Consider the following 15,887-nt stretch of genomic DNA (forward strand, 5'->3'; position numbering starts at 1 on the left):
GCCATTTCTTTATTCCCCAATAATTTCTCCTGTCTCAGCCTGGTAAGGGACCCACATTTACTTTTACCTAATCTTTTCCTTTTTACATACCTATCGAATCGTTTACAATTGTTTTTATGTCTCTAGCTAGTTTACTCTAAATTTCTATTTTCCCTTTCTTAATTTTTTGGTCCTCTGCTGAATTCTAAAATCCTCCCAATCCTCAGGCTTGCTACTCTTTCTGGCAACATTATAAGCCTCTTCCTTTTGATCTGATGCTATTTTTAACTTCTCGTTAACCACAGTTGGACCACGTCTCCTGTGGTGTTTTTGTGCCTTAAAGGAATGTATATTTGTTGTAAATTATGTATTCTTTAAATGCTAGCCATTGCTTGTCTACCATCATGCCTTTTAATGTAGTTTGCTAATCTACCTTAGCCAACTCGCCCCTATGTAGTTTGCTTTGTTTACATTTAAGACTCTTCGGATTCAATAAAATCATTTTCAAACTCAATATAAAATTATATCATATTATGGTCACTCTTCCCTAAAGGCCTCTTTACTACAAGCTTATTAAGTAACCTTTTCTCATTGCACAATACTAGATCTAAAATAGCTTGTTCCCTAGTTGGTTTCTCAACATACTGATCTAGAAAACTATCTTGTATACATTCCATGAATTCATCCTCTACCCCAGAATTCTTCCTCTACCCTATTACTGTGTATATGTAGATTAAAGTCCCCCATGATTACCGTATTACCCTTGTTACATGCGCCTCTAACTTCCTGATTTATACTACATTACAACTACGTTTGGGGGGCCTATAAACAACTCCCACCAATGTTTTCTGCCCCTTGCTGTTTCGAGCTCCACCAAAACTGATTCTACTTCTTGATTCTCGCCTGTCTATCCTGTCCTTTTATCAGGGCTACCTCTCTTCCTTTTTTTCCATTTTGCCTATCTCTTCTAAAAGTTAAGTATCCTGGAATATTTAGTTCCCTACCTTGGCCACTTTGCAACCACATCTCCGTAATGGCTATTGGATCAAACCTATTCATTTCTATCTGCGCTATTAATTCATCTATTTTGTTGTGAATGCTTCACGCATTCAGATATAGTGCCTTTAGCTTTGACTTATTTCTATTCTTCCCTGATGTCACCTCTGTCTCCACCCCGCCCCCCTCCCCCCCCCCCAACTTCCTGATCCACTCTGCTTATTTTTACCCAAAATGCTATTCGGCTCTAGAACTGTGACATTTCTCTTGCTGCTTTTAAATTTACTGTTTCCTTTCTCCCCCCCCCCCCCCCCCCCCCCAATTAGTTTAAAGCCCTGTCTACTGCCTTAGTTATTCAGTTTGCCAGGACACCAGTCCCAGCCCAGTTTAAGTGGAGCCTGCCCCAACAGAACAGCTCCCTCTTTCCCCAGTACTGGTGCCAGTGCCCTATGAACTGAAACCCCTTCCTCCTACACCACTCTTTGAGCCACTCATTTAATCTGTTTGTCCCTATGCCAATTTGCACATGGCTCAGGTAACAATCCAGAGATAATTATCTTGAGGTTCTTTTTTTTAATTTAGATCCTAGCTCCTCAAACTCCCTCAGCAGAACCTCATTCCTGGTTCTACCTATGTCAATGGTTCCTACATGGATCATGACAACTGGATCCTCCCCCTCCCACTCCCAAGTTCTTCTCCAGCCACGAGGAAATATCCTTAATCCTGGCACCAGGTAGGGGTGGAGTGTAGAATGTTTTAATATAAAGGGTGTCGCAGTTGTGGTGAGGCAGATTGGTTGGGTTGGGAGCTCTTTGCCTTTCCGTCATTGTTCATAGGTTTATATCTAATCTTTAGGGCAGCTGACCGAGGGCCATGTGGCTCTTTGTTGGCCAGTGCGTACACGATGGGCCAGAATAGCCTCCTTCTGTGCTGTAAATTTCTATGTTTCAATGTTTCTATGCAACACCACCTCTGGAACTCCATCATGGCTGCAGAGAACAGTATCTATCCTCCTGACTATACTGTTGCCTACCACTACCATATTCCTTTTTACACCCCCCCCCCCCCCCACCCCACACTTGAATGTCCTCTTCTATCACGTTGCCATGGTTAGTTTGCCCATCCTCCATGCAGTCCTTGTTTTCATCCATACAGGCAAAACTTACCTTGTACCTGTTGGGCAAAGTCAAGGGCTGAGGCTCCTCTATCATATATTCTGGGTCCCCATACCTTCCTGACTCGCAGTCACACCTCCCTGTCCCTGACAATTGACAAACTCTAAAGTACTACTTAACCTAAGGGGTGTGACTGCCTCCTGGAACAAAATATCCAGGTAATTCTCCACCTCCCTGATGCATTGCAATGTCTGCAGCTCAGACTCCAGCTCAACAACCCTGAGCCAACATTCCTCGAACTGCAGGCACTTACCGCAGATATGGTTGCTCAGGATCTCAACCTTATTTTGTTTATATAATTAGTTACAGTATTCAAATGATTTTTTACTTTTAATTTGTAGTTGTAATTAGTTAATTTAGTTTGTTAATTCAATAAAGTTATAGTAGTTAATACACTTCCAGTTCTGAATTTAAACCACTTACCCACCTGGAGAAAAAAGGAGCCATAATACTCACCAACCAACCAATCGCCTACCTGCTGTCCTGCGATGTCATTCCTCTTTTTTTTTTTTCTTTCCTCGGCTTTTTATTTCTTTGGCTGCGCTCTGACCCCCACCAGGTCTGCTTTTGCCACTGCTCTCGGTGTGTTTATTTAACAATGATACTTGAATTTCTTTCAACAACAACTTGCGTTTTATATAGCGCCTTTAATGTCGTGAAACTTCCCAAGGCACTTCACAGGAGTATTGAGATTTTTAAAAATTGACATCGAGCCGCATCAGTAGAAATTAGCGCAGGTGACAAAAAGCTTGATCAGAGGTATGCTTTAAGGAGCGTCTTGAAGGAGGAAAGGGAGGTTTAGGCAGAGTTTGAGGCCTAGGCAACGGAAGGAACGGCCACCAGTGGTTGAGTGATTATAATCAGAGATACTCGAGGGCAGAATTAAGATGAGCGCAGACATCTTGGTGGGGGTTTGGATCACCACTATTTTACATAGGGTAGAATTGGGAGGCCAGCCAGGAGTGCACTGGAATAGTTGAGGCTAAAGGTAACAAAGGCATGAATGAGGGCTTCAGCAGTGAATGAGCTGAGGGAAGGGTGGCATTACGGAGGTGGAAATAGGTGGTCTTACTTATGTTGTGAATATGTGGTCGCAAGCTCATTTCAGGGTCAAATATAACACCAAGGTTGCGAACAGTCTGGTTCAGCCTCAGACAGAAGTTGGGAAGAGGGATGGAGTCAATTGCTGAGGAACGGAGTTTGTGGCAGGGACTGAAAACAATGGCTTTGGTCTTCCAAATATTCAATTGGTGAAAATTTCTGCTCATCCAGAACTGGATGTCGGACAAGGAGTATGACAATTTAGAGACAGTGGAGGGGTCGAGAAGTGGTAGTGAGGTAGAGCTGGATGTCATCAGCGTACATGTGGAAACTGATGCTGTGTTTTCAGATGATATCACCAAATGGCAACATGTAGATGAGAAATAGGAGGGAACCAATGATGGAATCTTGGGAAACACCAGAGGTAATGATGCGGGGGGTGTGAAGAGAAACTGTTGCAGGTGATTCTCTGGCTATGATTCGATAGAGAAGAATGGAACTAGGCGAGGGTAGTCCCACCCAGCTGGACGATAATGGAGTGGTGTTGAAGGATAGAGTAGTCAACCATGTCAAAGGCTGCACACGTCAAGAAAGATGAGGAGGGATCGTTTGCCTTTGTCACACCCACAAAGGACGTCAGCTGTTTTAGTACTGTGGCAGGTGCGGACACTGGATTGGAGGGATTCAAATATGGGCATGGATTTGGTAGGGGATTGCACATTCAAGGACTTTGGAGAGAAAAGGGAGGTTGGAGATGGGGCGGTAGTTTACAAGGATGGAAGGATCGAGGGTTGGTTTTTTGAGGAGAGGGGCGATGACTGCAGATTTGAGGAGAGAGAACCATTAACAATGTCTTTTGGAGAGCTTCTGGAAGGTAATTAATACCTGTAACCTCGTCTAATCCTATATCCCTCTGAGAACTCTGCATTACTTCAACACCTGGCCTGGTGCACTTCTTTCGTCCTGTTTTTAGTGACTATGCTTTCGGCCATCTAGACCTTAAGCTAATGGCTTTCCTTCCCTAAATCTCTCCTCCTCCTTTTTAAGATGGTCCTTGGAACCTACTTCTTTAACCAAGCTTTTAGATACCAGTCCTAATATTTACTACTTTTGGCTCGGTGTCAAATTTTGTCTGTAAGCTCCTGTGCAGCGCCATGGATATTTTACTATATATTTTACTATATTAAAGGTGCTATATAAATGCAAGCTGTTGTTATAGTAGTCACCTAAAATAAGGGATTTAGCAGGTGGTGTTGTAGGGAAATCTATGATGGATAATCAAGCAAGGACAGTGGATGGAGTGGGCTTGATTGGGTGAATGGTATTTTTTCTTGCTCTGGCAGTTCAGTAACATAAATTATATTCAATGTTGTATACATGTCTGCTAGTCTTTTATGTTTATTTGAGAGTGGCCAGTTTCCAAATTTTCAGTTCTATTGTAGGTAAACGGCCATGTGAGCTGATGTACATTTATTTTAAACTGGTTTAAAAGTGAAAATTGGCAAATGAAAGGATGAGGATTAATTTTTTGAGCTTTAGAAATTTGTGAAAGTCTCAATGATTGTCTAAATGGTGACTTAAGTGAGTACTCTATTCTCCTGTCTTGTTTTATACAGGAATTCCTATGACTTGAGTGAGACCAATGATGATTGCTTAGAATATAATGAATGGAACCCCCCCAACTCTGACACGATACAAAAAATCATCTCCCAGGTTGAATTTTACCTGTCTGATGTAAACTTGTTAGTAGATAGTTTTCTACTAAAGCACATAAAGAGGAATAAAATGGGTTACATCAGCATTAAGCTTCTCACCTCCTTCAAAAAGGTAAGGGTTTTCTCATTGGAATCAAATAGTCTCAGTTTCCAACAAGTCTTTGCCTTGAGTTGTTTTTTTTTTAAAGCTTGATGAACATCTAAGAACAGGATGGCAGTTTGCAAGGAGAGACATAGAACAAATGCTCTTGCTTCAGTCTTGTGGGATCATTGGATTCTTGATGTGGAATGCAACTAGTCAGGGTTGAATACTCTGAATTATAATGTTTGATAATCTAAACTTGCTGTATTGAGTCAGTAAGCAGGACTAAAGCACAGGATATTGGTGCTGGATCCAGCTACAATCTTGTACACAGCATCCCAGCAAGAAGACAGTGGGTGCTTTATGACTTGGTGGTCCTCATCCTCACCTTCACTTTGCAGCTTTAGTGTTAGCAGGCACTGAAGCATACTGGACAGCTTGGAGTGCCAGAAAATGCACTTCAGGGTAAGGATGCAGACATTATTTCAACCTCCTTCAAAAGAATGTCTTATTTAGAAATGAGATTGGGGGGCCAAAGGTTTGTGGGCCTATTGCAAGTACTTGGATGAACCTGTAGGTTTCTCTAGTGCTGATCCTGATGGAGCATAGGCATCAGGTGGAGGTCACCATAATATATTTGAAGGACGTTGAGTCCATGCTGACATCCTTCTTGCACTGCAGCACACCAAGGCATCTGGTGTGCTGCAGTGACTGGCAAGCCAAAGTTGTTTCAGGTGCAAGTGAGGATAAAAAACAATCACCTTGTACCAAAGGTGAGCACCCATGCCAGTAGGGCACACCTTGAGTACTTGCCAGTTGGGACAAGGTAACTATTAAATGGCATTTTATGTTTATTCAGGCGTGGCCAGTTTCCAGGGTAAAAAAATAATTACATTTTCTTCAGTAGTGAAGGCTTTGAACCTTGGGTAGGGCTTACTGCCATCAACTGATGGGCTGGTATACCTACCTTCATTTGCTTCCCAGCCAGGGATGAGGAAACTCCAGGCCCAAGAGTCCCCTCCTCCAGCTTAATTCTGACCGTTCCGCTGAACTTGTGGGAAGTGAGTGCTCTAAGTGCTATGGATTTTCATCCCCAGTATAATTGGAAACATTGGTTGTACCTTAAAGGCATCGTTGTAATAAAACCTTTCATGTAAATGTTGCAATACAACTCTGGTACCAAGTCAGTAATCTGACTTGAGATAGTGAAGCTAGGAACTGGGAGACCAGCTCTAGCAAGTGGTCTTGCACTGCTTAAGCATTGCACCCAGTACAGTATAGCTTCAGTCTGGTGTCGAGCCATATTTGAAAAGTGCATAGCTATTGCAAAAGTTCAGATCATAAAGTTAGAGAAACAGTGCTCCTGCTTATACTGTTATAACACCTCAAATCTTGCTTTCTCATTGAGCTTGGTGCAACCTACATCAAGGTACAGCTGGCAGTTTAACTCTAGTCTGTTCATCACATGCTACACACCAGTATGTAGCATAAAGTTGTCCTTGACATGCAATTGGGTTCTATACTTCATTAATCTGATCCACTAGCAAATGGCACAGAAGTTATCTGTTAGAAGGATCATTACTCCTGTTCAGGACAGCAGATTTTATTGGTGGTTGTCATGCAAACCACTACATTTGCTTTGTTGCCTGAAACTCTTGAGATGGGAGATGAGCATTCACTCAGTCCCCAAGTATCAAGTACCCAGTTATGGGGTTCATGCTGTAAATAAGAGTTCTCTATGCTTCATCTCTGGGTGGTTAAGCTTTTTGGTGCAAAGGTTTTCGATGCATGTGCCAGCTGGTACTTCAGCATTTTTCAGAATCAAAGCTATAAAGGAGGAAGAGCATGTAGAAACTTTCTGAATGGATGAACTAGAATGACCTTCCTAATCTGTGATTCTGTTGTGATCTCCTGAGCAAGGGCAAGCTACACAGTCATGAAATTACCCTGTGTCTAGTTGCAACGACTGACAGTAACCTTTGACAAATAAGTGTATCACATTGTTCTAGTCAGTTGTGAAAATAATTATCTGAAAAGTTCTTTTGTAGGCATTGGGACCAGCTAACGCACTCTTATTTAGAAAGGGAAGTTCTTGCACACTCTCTCTCTCTCTCTCTCTTCTCTCTCTCTCTCTCTCTCTCTCTCTCATTCATTCTGAAGATCTTGCAGAACTACAAGATGAGGAAGTGCTAATTCCAATGTTGGCGTAGGAAAGTTTTATTCTCGGATCTCAAATTTGAATCTTGATTGGGCTCTGGTTGTCCATCAAACTAAATCTGCTGCTGCAAAGGAGAAAATGAGTTGAACTCCTACCAGAGCCTTTGATTGATGGCTTGGCTGTAACTGGCACATGCTCTTAGTCAAATCGAATGCTTATATTCTTGGGGTTCTCCAGATCATCCACCATAACTTCAGATCTACAGAAACCTGGAGAAATGGCATTTCTACAGTTCTTCTGCCAAGTTACGCCGAATGATCAGGCAACCTCCCCAATGTCTGAGCAATTAGTCTTAATAAATTCGAACTTCGTCTTGCCTTGTATCACCCTATTAACATTCATCTGCAGTTTTGTGTGCCCCTTCCCACTATTGTGAAATCTTCATCTTTTTCATAATGCAATTTCAAATCAAAGAATTAGAGGGTTTTAAATTGAGTTTCCTGTCATTGAAACAAAATCGTAAATTAAGAGAATTAGATAGTTGCTTGAATAAGAGGAATGATTAAGCAAGGGAAGATAGACTATGAAAGTAAACTAGCACAAAATATTAAAACAGCAAGAGTTTCTATAGCCACTCTTTTTCCTCTTTATATACCTAAAGTAAATGTTGGTCCCTTTAGACGATGAGACCAGGGATTTAGTAATGGGGAACATGGAGATGGTAGAAACTCTGAACAAATATTATCAGTCTTTACGGTAGAGGACACTAACTATTCCAACAGTGGATAGTCAAGGGACTATAGGGGGGAGGAATTTAACACAATCAAAATCACTAAGGAGGTGGTACTCAGTAAGATAATGGGACTAAAGGCAGATAAATCCCCTGGACCTGATGGCTTGCATCCTAGGGTCTTTGAGAAGTAATGGCAGGGATTGTGGATGCATTGGTTGTAATTTACCATAATTCCCTGGATTCTGGGGAGGTCCCAGCAGATTGGAAAACTGCAAATGTAATGCCCCTATTTAAAAAAAAAAATGCAGACAAAAAGCAGGAAACTAAAGACCAGTTAGCTTAACACCTGTGGTTGGGAAAATGTTGGAGTCCATTATTAAAGAAGCTGTAGCAGTACATTTGGAAAAGCAAAATTCGGTCAGGCAGAGTCAGCATGGAGTTATGAAGGGGAAATCATGTTTGACAAATTTGCTGGAGTTCTTTGAGGATGTAACAAACAGTGTGGATAAAGGGGAACCAGTGGATGTCGTGTATTTGAACTTCCAGAAGGCAAGTTTACTGCACAAGATAAAAGTTCACTGATTTGGGGGTAATATATTAGCATGGATAGAGGTTTGGCTAACTAACAAAAAACAGAGAGTCGGAATAAATGGTTCATTCTCTGGTTGGCAACCAGTAACTAGTGGGGTGCCACAGTGATCAGTGCTGGGACCCCAACTATTTACAATCTATGTTAACAACTTGCAAGAAGGGACTGAGTGGAACGTAGCCAAGTTTGCTGACAATACAAAGATGGGAGGAAAAGCAATGTGTGATGACGTCACAAAATCTGCAAAAGGACATAGGCTAAGTGAATGGGCAAAAATTTGGCAGATGGAGTATAATGTTGGAAAAAGTGAGGTTATGCACTTTGGCAGAAAAAAAATCAAAGAGCAAGTTATTATTTAAATGGAGAAAGATTGCAAAGTGCTGCAGTACAGCGGGACCTGGGGGTACTTGTGCATGAAATACAAAAGGATAGTATGCAGATACAGCAAGTGATCAGGAAGGCCAATGGAATCTTGGCCTTTATTGCAAAGGGGATGGAGTATAAAAGCAGGGAAGTCTTGCTACAGCTATACAGGGTATTGGTGAGATCACACTTGGAAATACTGCATGCAGTTTTGGTTTCCATATTTACGAAAGGATATACTTGTTTTGGAGGCAGTTCAGAGAAGGTTCACTAGGTTGCTTCTGGAGATGAGGAGGCTGACTTACAAGTAAAGGTTGAGTAGGTTGGGCCTTTACTCATTGGAATTCAGAAAAAAGAGAGGAGATCTTATCAAAACGTATAAGATTGAGGGGGCTTGACAAGGTGGATGCAGAGAGGATGTTTCCACTGATGCGGGAGACTAGAACTAGGGGGCATAATCTTAGAATAATGGGCTGCCCACTTAAAACAGAGATGAGGAGGAATTTCTTCTGAGGGTTGTAAATCTGGAATTTGCTGCCTCTCAGAGCTGTGGAAGCTGGGACATTGAATAAATTTAAAACAGAAATAGAGAGTTTCTTAAACGATAAGGGGAGCGGGCGGGGAAGTGGAGCTGAGTCCATGATCAGATCAGCCATGATATTGAATGGCGGAGCAGGCTCGAGGGACTGTATGGCCTACTGCACCTATTCTGTTCTTATTAAAGGTCATGCGGAGCAAGTAGGAGAGTGTATTTTAGTGTGGAGAAAATACATTGCAGACTTGGTGAGATGAATAACCTGTTTTTAATGTTGTGACATTCTAGTTGTATGGATAAAAACTTTCCTGATTTCACTCAAAGGACATCTCTAATTTTAAGATTGTGCCTCCTTGGTCTGGATTCCTCCACCAAAGGAACTAGCTCTAATCCCTTTTAAACACCTCAATTAAATGATCCTTCAACCTACTAAACTCTAGGGACTACAACCCAACTTTATGCAACAGGTCGTCATAATTTAAGTTTTAAGGCTTGGTATAATTCTGGTGAATCTATGCTGTACTCACTCTAAGGCCAATATATCCTTCCTGAGGTGCAGTGCCCAAAAGTGAATGTGGTACTCTAGATAGAGTCTGTGAGAGGCTCTGTACAACTGAGGCATAACCTCATCCCCGTTGTATTCCAGTCCTCTTGCACTAAAAGTCAACATTACATTATCCTTTTTGATTTTTTTGTACTTGTGCACTAGCTTTTAGTGATTTGCGTATATGGACACACACATCCTTTTGATGCTCCATAGATCCTAATCTCTTGCCATTTTTAAAAAAAATATTCTGATTCATCATTCTTGGCTCCAAAGTGAATGACCTCCCATTTCCCCACATTGAACTCCATCTGCCACAGTTTTGCCCACTTGCAATTTAAATTCGCAACATCCTGCTCTCACCTACACAATTTATTGTACCTCCTAACTTGATGTCATTATAACTAACTGTTGTGTATGGAGAAAGAGTCAGACTGAACACTGTGCTCAAAGTAAAGTGTGACCTTAATCTTGCAGGTCTCCAGAGTGCCTCTCCAACCTGTGAAGCCTCCTTAAATATCTGTGCTCCCAAGTGATTATGGGATCCCTTGGGACTCCAGGGGATGAGCCCTCTGGTGGCTGTACAGAGTAAATACAAGTCCACATATACAACACTAAGTAATCCTCATTTCTTAATCGGGTCCTGGGAATGGAGATTTGTTGAGTCCTATTATTATGTTCCTTTGTTCACTTAAATTCAGTAAGCTCCTCCCCTTGACTTATTTTTAGGTTTCCTTGTACCACTGTCATGTTGGCCTCTTCCTTTACTGAGAATGGACACAAAGTATTAATTTAACAAGTCTGCTATTTCCTTGACCATTTGTCTTTAATGGACCTACATATTCTCTCGCCACTCAATATATGAATTAAAACTTACTGTTTGCTTTGATATTCCTTGCAAGTTTTTTTTCATTTTCCCTTTTTGCTCCTCATTATTCCCTTTTGCTTTTTATAGCTTAGTATTGGGTTTCCACTTTCCCTTGCATTTGTATAAGCCTTTTCTTTTTATTTAGCTTGATGCTGTCTCTTGCCTCATTTGATGACCATGGTTATTTAACTACGAGTGGAACTTTTGCCTTTTTAGGGGTAGAAGAACATAAGAACATAAGAAATAGGAGAAGGAGTAGACCATACGGCCCCTCGAGCCTGCTCCGCCATTTAATAGGATCATGGCTGATCCGATCATGGACTCAGCTCCACTTCCCTGCCCACTCCCCATATCCCCTTATCGTTTAAGAAACTGTCTATTTCTGACTTAAATTCAATGTCCCAGCTTCCACAGCTCTGAGGCAGATAATTCCACAGATTTACAACCCTCAGAAGAAATTTCTCCTCATCTCAGTTTTAAATGGGCGGCCCCTCATTCTAAGATTATATCCTCTACTTCTAGTCTCCCCTATCAATGGAAACATCCTCTCTGCATCCACCCTGTCCAGCCCCCTCATAATCTTATATGTTTTGATAAGATCACCTCTCATTCTTCTGAATTCCAATGAGTAGAGGCCCAACCTACTCAACCTTTCCTCATAAGTCAATCCCCTCATCTCCAGAATCAACCTAGTGAACCTTCTCTGAACTGCCTCCAAAGCAAGTATATCCTTTCGTAAATATGGAAACCAAAACTGCACGCAGTATTCCAGGTGTGGCCTCACCAATACCTTGTATAGCTGTAGCAAGACTTCCCTGCTTTTATACTCCATCCCCTTTGCAATAAAGGCCAAGATTCCATTGGCCTTCCTGATCAGTTGCTGTACCTGCATACTAACCTTTTGTGTTTCATGCACAAGTACCCCAGGTCCCACTGTACTGCAGCACTTTGCAATCTTTCTCCATTTAAATAATAACTTGTTCTTTGATTTTTTTTTTTTCTGCCAAAGTGCATGACCTCACTTTTTCCAACATTATACTCCATCTGCCAAATTTTTGCCCATTCACTTAGCCTGTCTATGTCCTTTTGCAGATTTTTTGTGTCCTCCTCACACATTGATTTTCCTCCCATCTTTGTATCATCAGCAAACTTGGCTATGTTACACTCAGTCCCTTCTTCCAAGTCATTAATTGTAAATAGCTGGGGTCCCAGCACTGATCCCTGCAGCATCCCACTAGTTACTGATTGCCAACCAGAGAATGAACCATTTATCCTGACTCTATGCTAGCCAGCCAAACCTCTATCCATGCTAATATATTACCCCCAACCCTGTGAACTTCCATCTTGTGCAGTAACCTTTTATGTGGCACCTTGTCAAATGCCTTCTGGAAGTCCAAATACACCACATCCACTGGTTCCCCTTTATCCCACCCTGTTCGTTACATCCTCAAAGAACTCCAGAAAATTTGTCAAACCTGACTTCCCCTTCATAAATCCATGCTGACTCTGCCTGACCGAATTTTGCTTTTCCAAATGTCCTGCTACTGCTTCTTTAATAATGAACTCCAACATTTTCCCAACCATAGATGTTAGGCTAACTGGTCTATAGTTTCCTGCTTTTTGTCTGCATCCTTTTTTAAATTGGAGATATTGCAAATTTGTAAAGGAATATATAAACTGAATCCAGATGTATTCAAACATGTCACAAACTCTAGAACCATGGGACATGGATTCAAACTTAGAACAGGCAAGGTGAGCAGTTCAGATTTAACTATTATATATAATGGGTAATAAATGTGTGGGATAGGCTGGTAGTGTGGGGGGAAAAAGAATTGAACAGATATTTTAAGGAGTGGTGATTGAGGGATATGTTTTTGGGACCAAGCAAATAGACTCATCCCAAAACTCTGCTGCCCGTCTCCTAACTCTCAAATCCTGTTCACCTGTCACCCCAGCACTTGCTGGCACACATTGGCTCCTGGTCCGGCAAGTCTTTGGTTTTAACTCGTCCTTGTTTTCAAATCCCCTTGTTTTCAACTCCTTCCAGGGTCTCACCGCTCCCTATCTCTGTAACCTCCTCCATCCGTACAACCCTCCAAGATCTCTGCTCCTCCAATTCTGGTCTCTTGCGCATCCCGTATTTTCTTCACTCCACGATTGGTGACCGTGCCTTCAGCTGCCTAGGCCCTAAGCTCTGGAATTCCCTCCCTAAACCTCTCTGCCTCTACCTTCCTCTCTTCCTTAAGATGCTCTTTAAAACCTCTCTGACCAAGCTTTTAGTCACCTGTCCTAATATCTGTGGCTCTATCAAATTTTATTTGATGATTGCTCCTGTGAAGAGCTTTGGGATGCTTTACTATGTTAGAGGTGCTATATAAATACAGACAGACTTGAATTTATATAGCGCCTTTCACGACCATCGGATGTCTCAAAGCACTTTACAGCCAATGAAGTACTTTGAGTGTAGTCACTGTTGTAATGTAGGAAACACGCAGTCAATTTGCGCACAAGCAAGCTCCCACAAACAACTATGTGATTGTGACCAGATAATTTTTTTAAATGTTTGAGGGATAAATATTGGCCAGGACACCGGGGATAACTCCTGCTGTTCAAAATAGTATCATGGGATCTTTTCCATCCATTTGAAAGAGCAGACGGGGCCTCGATTTAACGTCTCATCCGAAAGACAGTGCAGTGCTGCCTCAGCACTGCACTGGAGTGACAGCCTAGGTTTTTTTTTGGTGCTCAATCCCTGGAGTGGGACTTAAACCCATAGCCTTCTGACTCAGGCGTGAGTGCTACCCACTGAGCCACAGCTGATGTGGTCAACAAATATAAGTTGTTGCAGCAGTGTTTTCTTAATTTTCACACATTCCTCCCAGGTCTGATCCCTGCTTCTTCTGTCTTAAGATGTCAGTGTCTTGTATGTGTACACATTATAAAACCAACCTGGGTGACTATATGTATATCATCAGGAAAAGGATGTTGGATACAGGGGCAACGAGAGGAGGAGGTCAAAAACAGTGGAGAGATGATACAGGTGCAGTACTGGGAGATGATGAGAGCTGTACAAAAACCAGAGCTGCTTTTGGCAGTAGGGGCTCCTTCAATATGGGAATGGGTAATTAGTTCTTTTAATTCCCATTAAATGTATAAAACAATACTGTTTGCATTTGGGTGTTATTTACCATGAGGTTTTAAAGATCAGATTTTGACATTTGCAGCAACTAAATATCAGTATTGCTACATTTCAGTAGAGGTCAGCAATGTCAGACTTTTCTTTAAAATGCTCCAGAACCTTTCACAATTGCAGTGCAGTTTGCCATTGACTATCGCACTGTATGTTGGTTTAGCCTTAATAACTCCGTTGCCTCACTTCTTGAATTATGAAAGTGTTATTTTAAAGTTATGTAGTTAAATAGTCTTCCATCCTAATAATCCTCTTCTTCCACAATTTCAAATTACTGTATATTTCTGATGAACTATTGTTTCCGTTACAGGTGAAGTGCTTGACTAAGGACTGGAAGGTAACCGCTTATGCTCTGAATTATTCTAAATTACTAGAAATCAATCAAGAAGGGACAAAAATTCGTCGCAAAAATCCAGTACCAGAATCCCTTCTCACAGTACCACCAAGTAAACGTATACTGGCATGGAACCTTTACAAGGATTCGCCAGAGAATAACAGTGAAATACAAGGCCAAAATAATATCATGGAGACTGCAATGAAGATCTTTGCTATTCATGGTCCAATCAGTTCAGTCCGCATCTTGCAACCAGGTAAAGAAATTCCTGCTGAATTGAAAAAATATACATTGAAGTATCCAGAAGTTGGAACCAAAATTTGTATTTTGGTTGAGTATGAATTTTATGAAGGAGCCAAAAAGGCCTATGAAGAACTTGGCAAAAAACACTACCAAAATGATGAAAATCTAAAAGTTGTCATACTGTCGGGAAAAGGTACCAAAAAAATAAATGGCACAAATCCAGATGAATCTGAAGACTTAAAAAAATCAAACCCAAAAAAGCCTTCAAGACGGCCAGCAAAGATGGAGCAGTTGCAGTATGCTATGGAAGAGTCTGTGTATAGTTCTTCAGAATCCGATGGTGCTAATTCGCCTGCTTCTGTCCAAAGATACCTGCAGCACAAAATATGTGATGCCTATAACTGCAACAGTCAAATGTCCAGTCCAAGCGTGGCTTCGTGGTCCCATTCATGGAGTGACCATCACTGCAGTCCATGCAATCCCCGCAGAAGTCAAGTTTATCACACTCCATCGCCTTTAACCGATTTTGTTGGACAAGGATTTTGGCCTAACCCAGGGACAAGTCCAGAGTTTACCAAGAAATTCCATGACTACTCATCTGATAGTGGGAATTGTTCTGAAAGTCCCTGGGTGCAACGACGCCGGCTAGCTGCCAGCCGGGCTGTCTCCCTAGAAATCGGCCAAGCAACACCGAGACAGTCAGTTAGGAAGCCTCAAGGTGGTACAGGCCTTCCTACTGGATTGGTTCGTCTTCCCTTTGGCCCAGATGGCACTAAAGGTTTTCATAATAGCATTGGAAGAGGGAGAATAATTCTGAGACATTGATTTATATATATTTAAAGCTAACACTTTGGGGTGACAAGAGAAGGTTTGATGCCTCTTATGATAAATGTGTGAAGGGTTGTGGGGAACGGAGGTGTATGGCACAATGCATTGTAATTCTGTACTTTTTTTCCTCCAATGTATCTTGCATTGAAATATAACTTCTGTGCAGCAGAGAGTGCTGTTCAGAGGTTGAGACTTGATGTAATTTTTATGCCAATTAGAGTAGTGCTGGTAAATTTTAGGTTCATTTCTTAAAAGTATATCATTACTATCTACTTGTCATGCTGTACACAACTTGTAATACAATGATAATGTACTTGGAGTATTATGAAGCAACTTAAATTACTTCTGGGATTAGTATAATGAAGTAACTGCTACACTATATAGGGTTGATCAGCATACATGTAATATTTCCTTGATTGCTCCTGATGAATAAATAATTGCATACTGAAGTCTATTCTATAACAATTGAATTTAGCATGAAACATATACTGGCTACTGAAATTGATAAGTGACT

The 15,887-nt window shown here is 41.4% G+C and overlaps 1 protein-coding gene across 1 annotated transcript in view; it reads left to right on the forward strand.

Moving 5' to 3' along the window:
- Positions 1–15,618, forward strand: part of LOC139228654 (cation channel sperm-associated auxiliary subunit delta-like) — a 362,402-nt gene extending 346,784 nt beyond the window's left edge. Inside the window, exons 3-4 of the mRNA XM_070859870.1 lie at positions 4,808–5,018; positions 14,279–15,618. Of these exons, the coding sequence (XP_070715971.1) occupies positions 4,808–5,018; positions 14,279–15,370 (1,303 nt within the window). The 3' untranslated portion in view covers positions 15,371–15,618. The remainder of the gene's footprint in view (positions 1–4,807; positions 5,019–14,278) is intronic.
- Positions 15,619–15,887: the final 269 nt, after the last annotated feature.

Source organism: Pristiophorus japonicus, chromosome 18, assembly GCF_044704955.1.
Source record: "Pristiophorus japonicus isolate sPriJap1 chromosome 18, sPriJap1.hap1, whole genome shotgun sequence".
Lineage (NCBI taxonomy): Eukaryota > Metazoa > Chordata > Chondrichthyes > Pristiophoridae > Pristiophorus > Pristiophorus japonicus.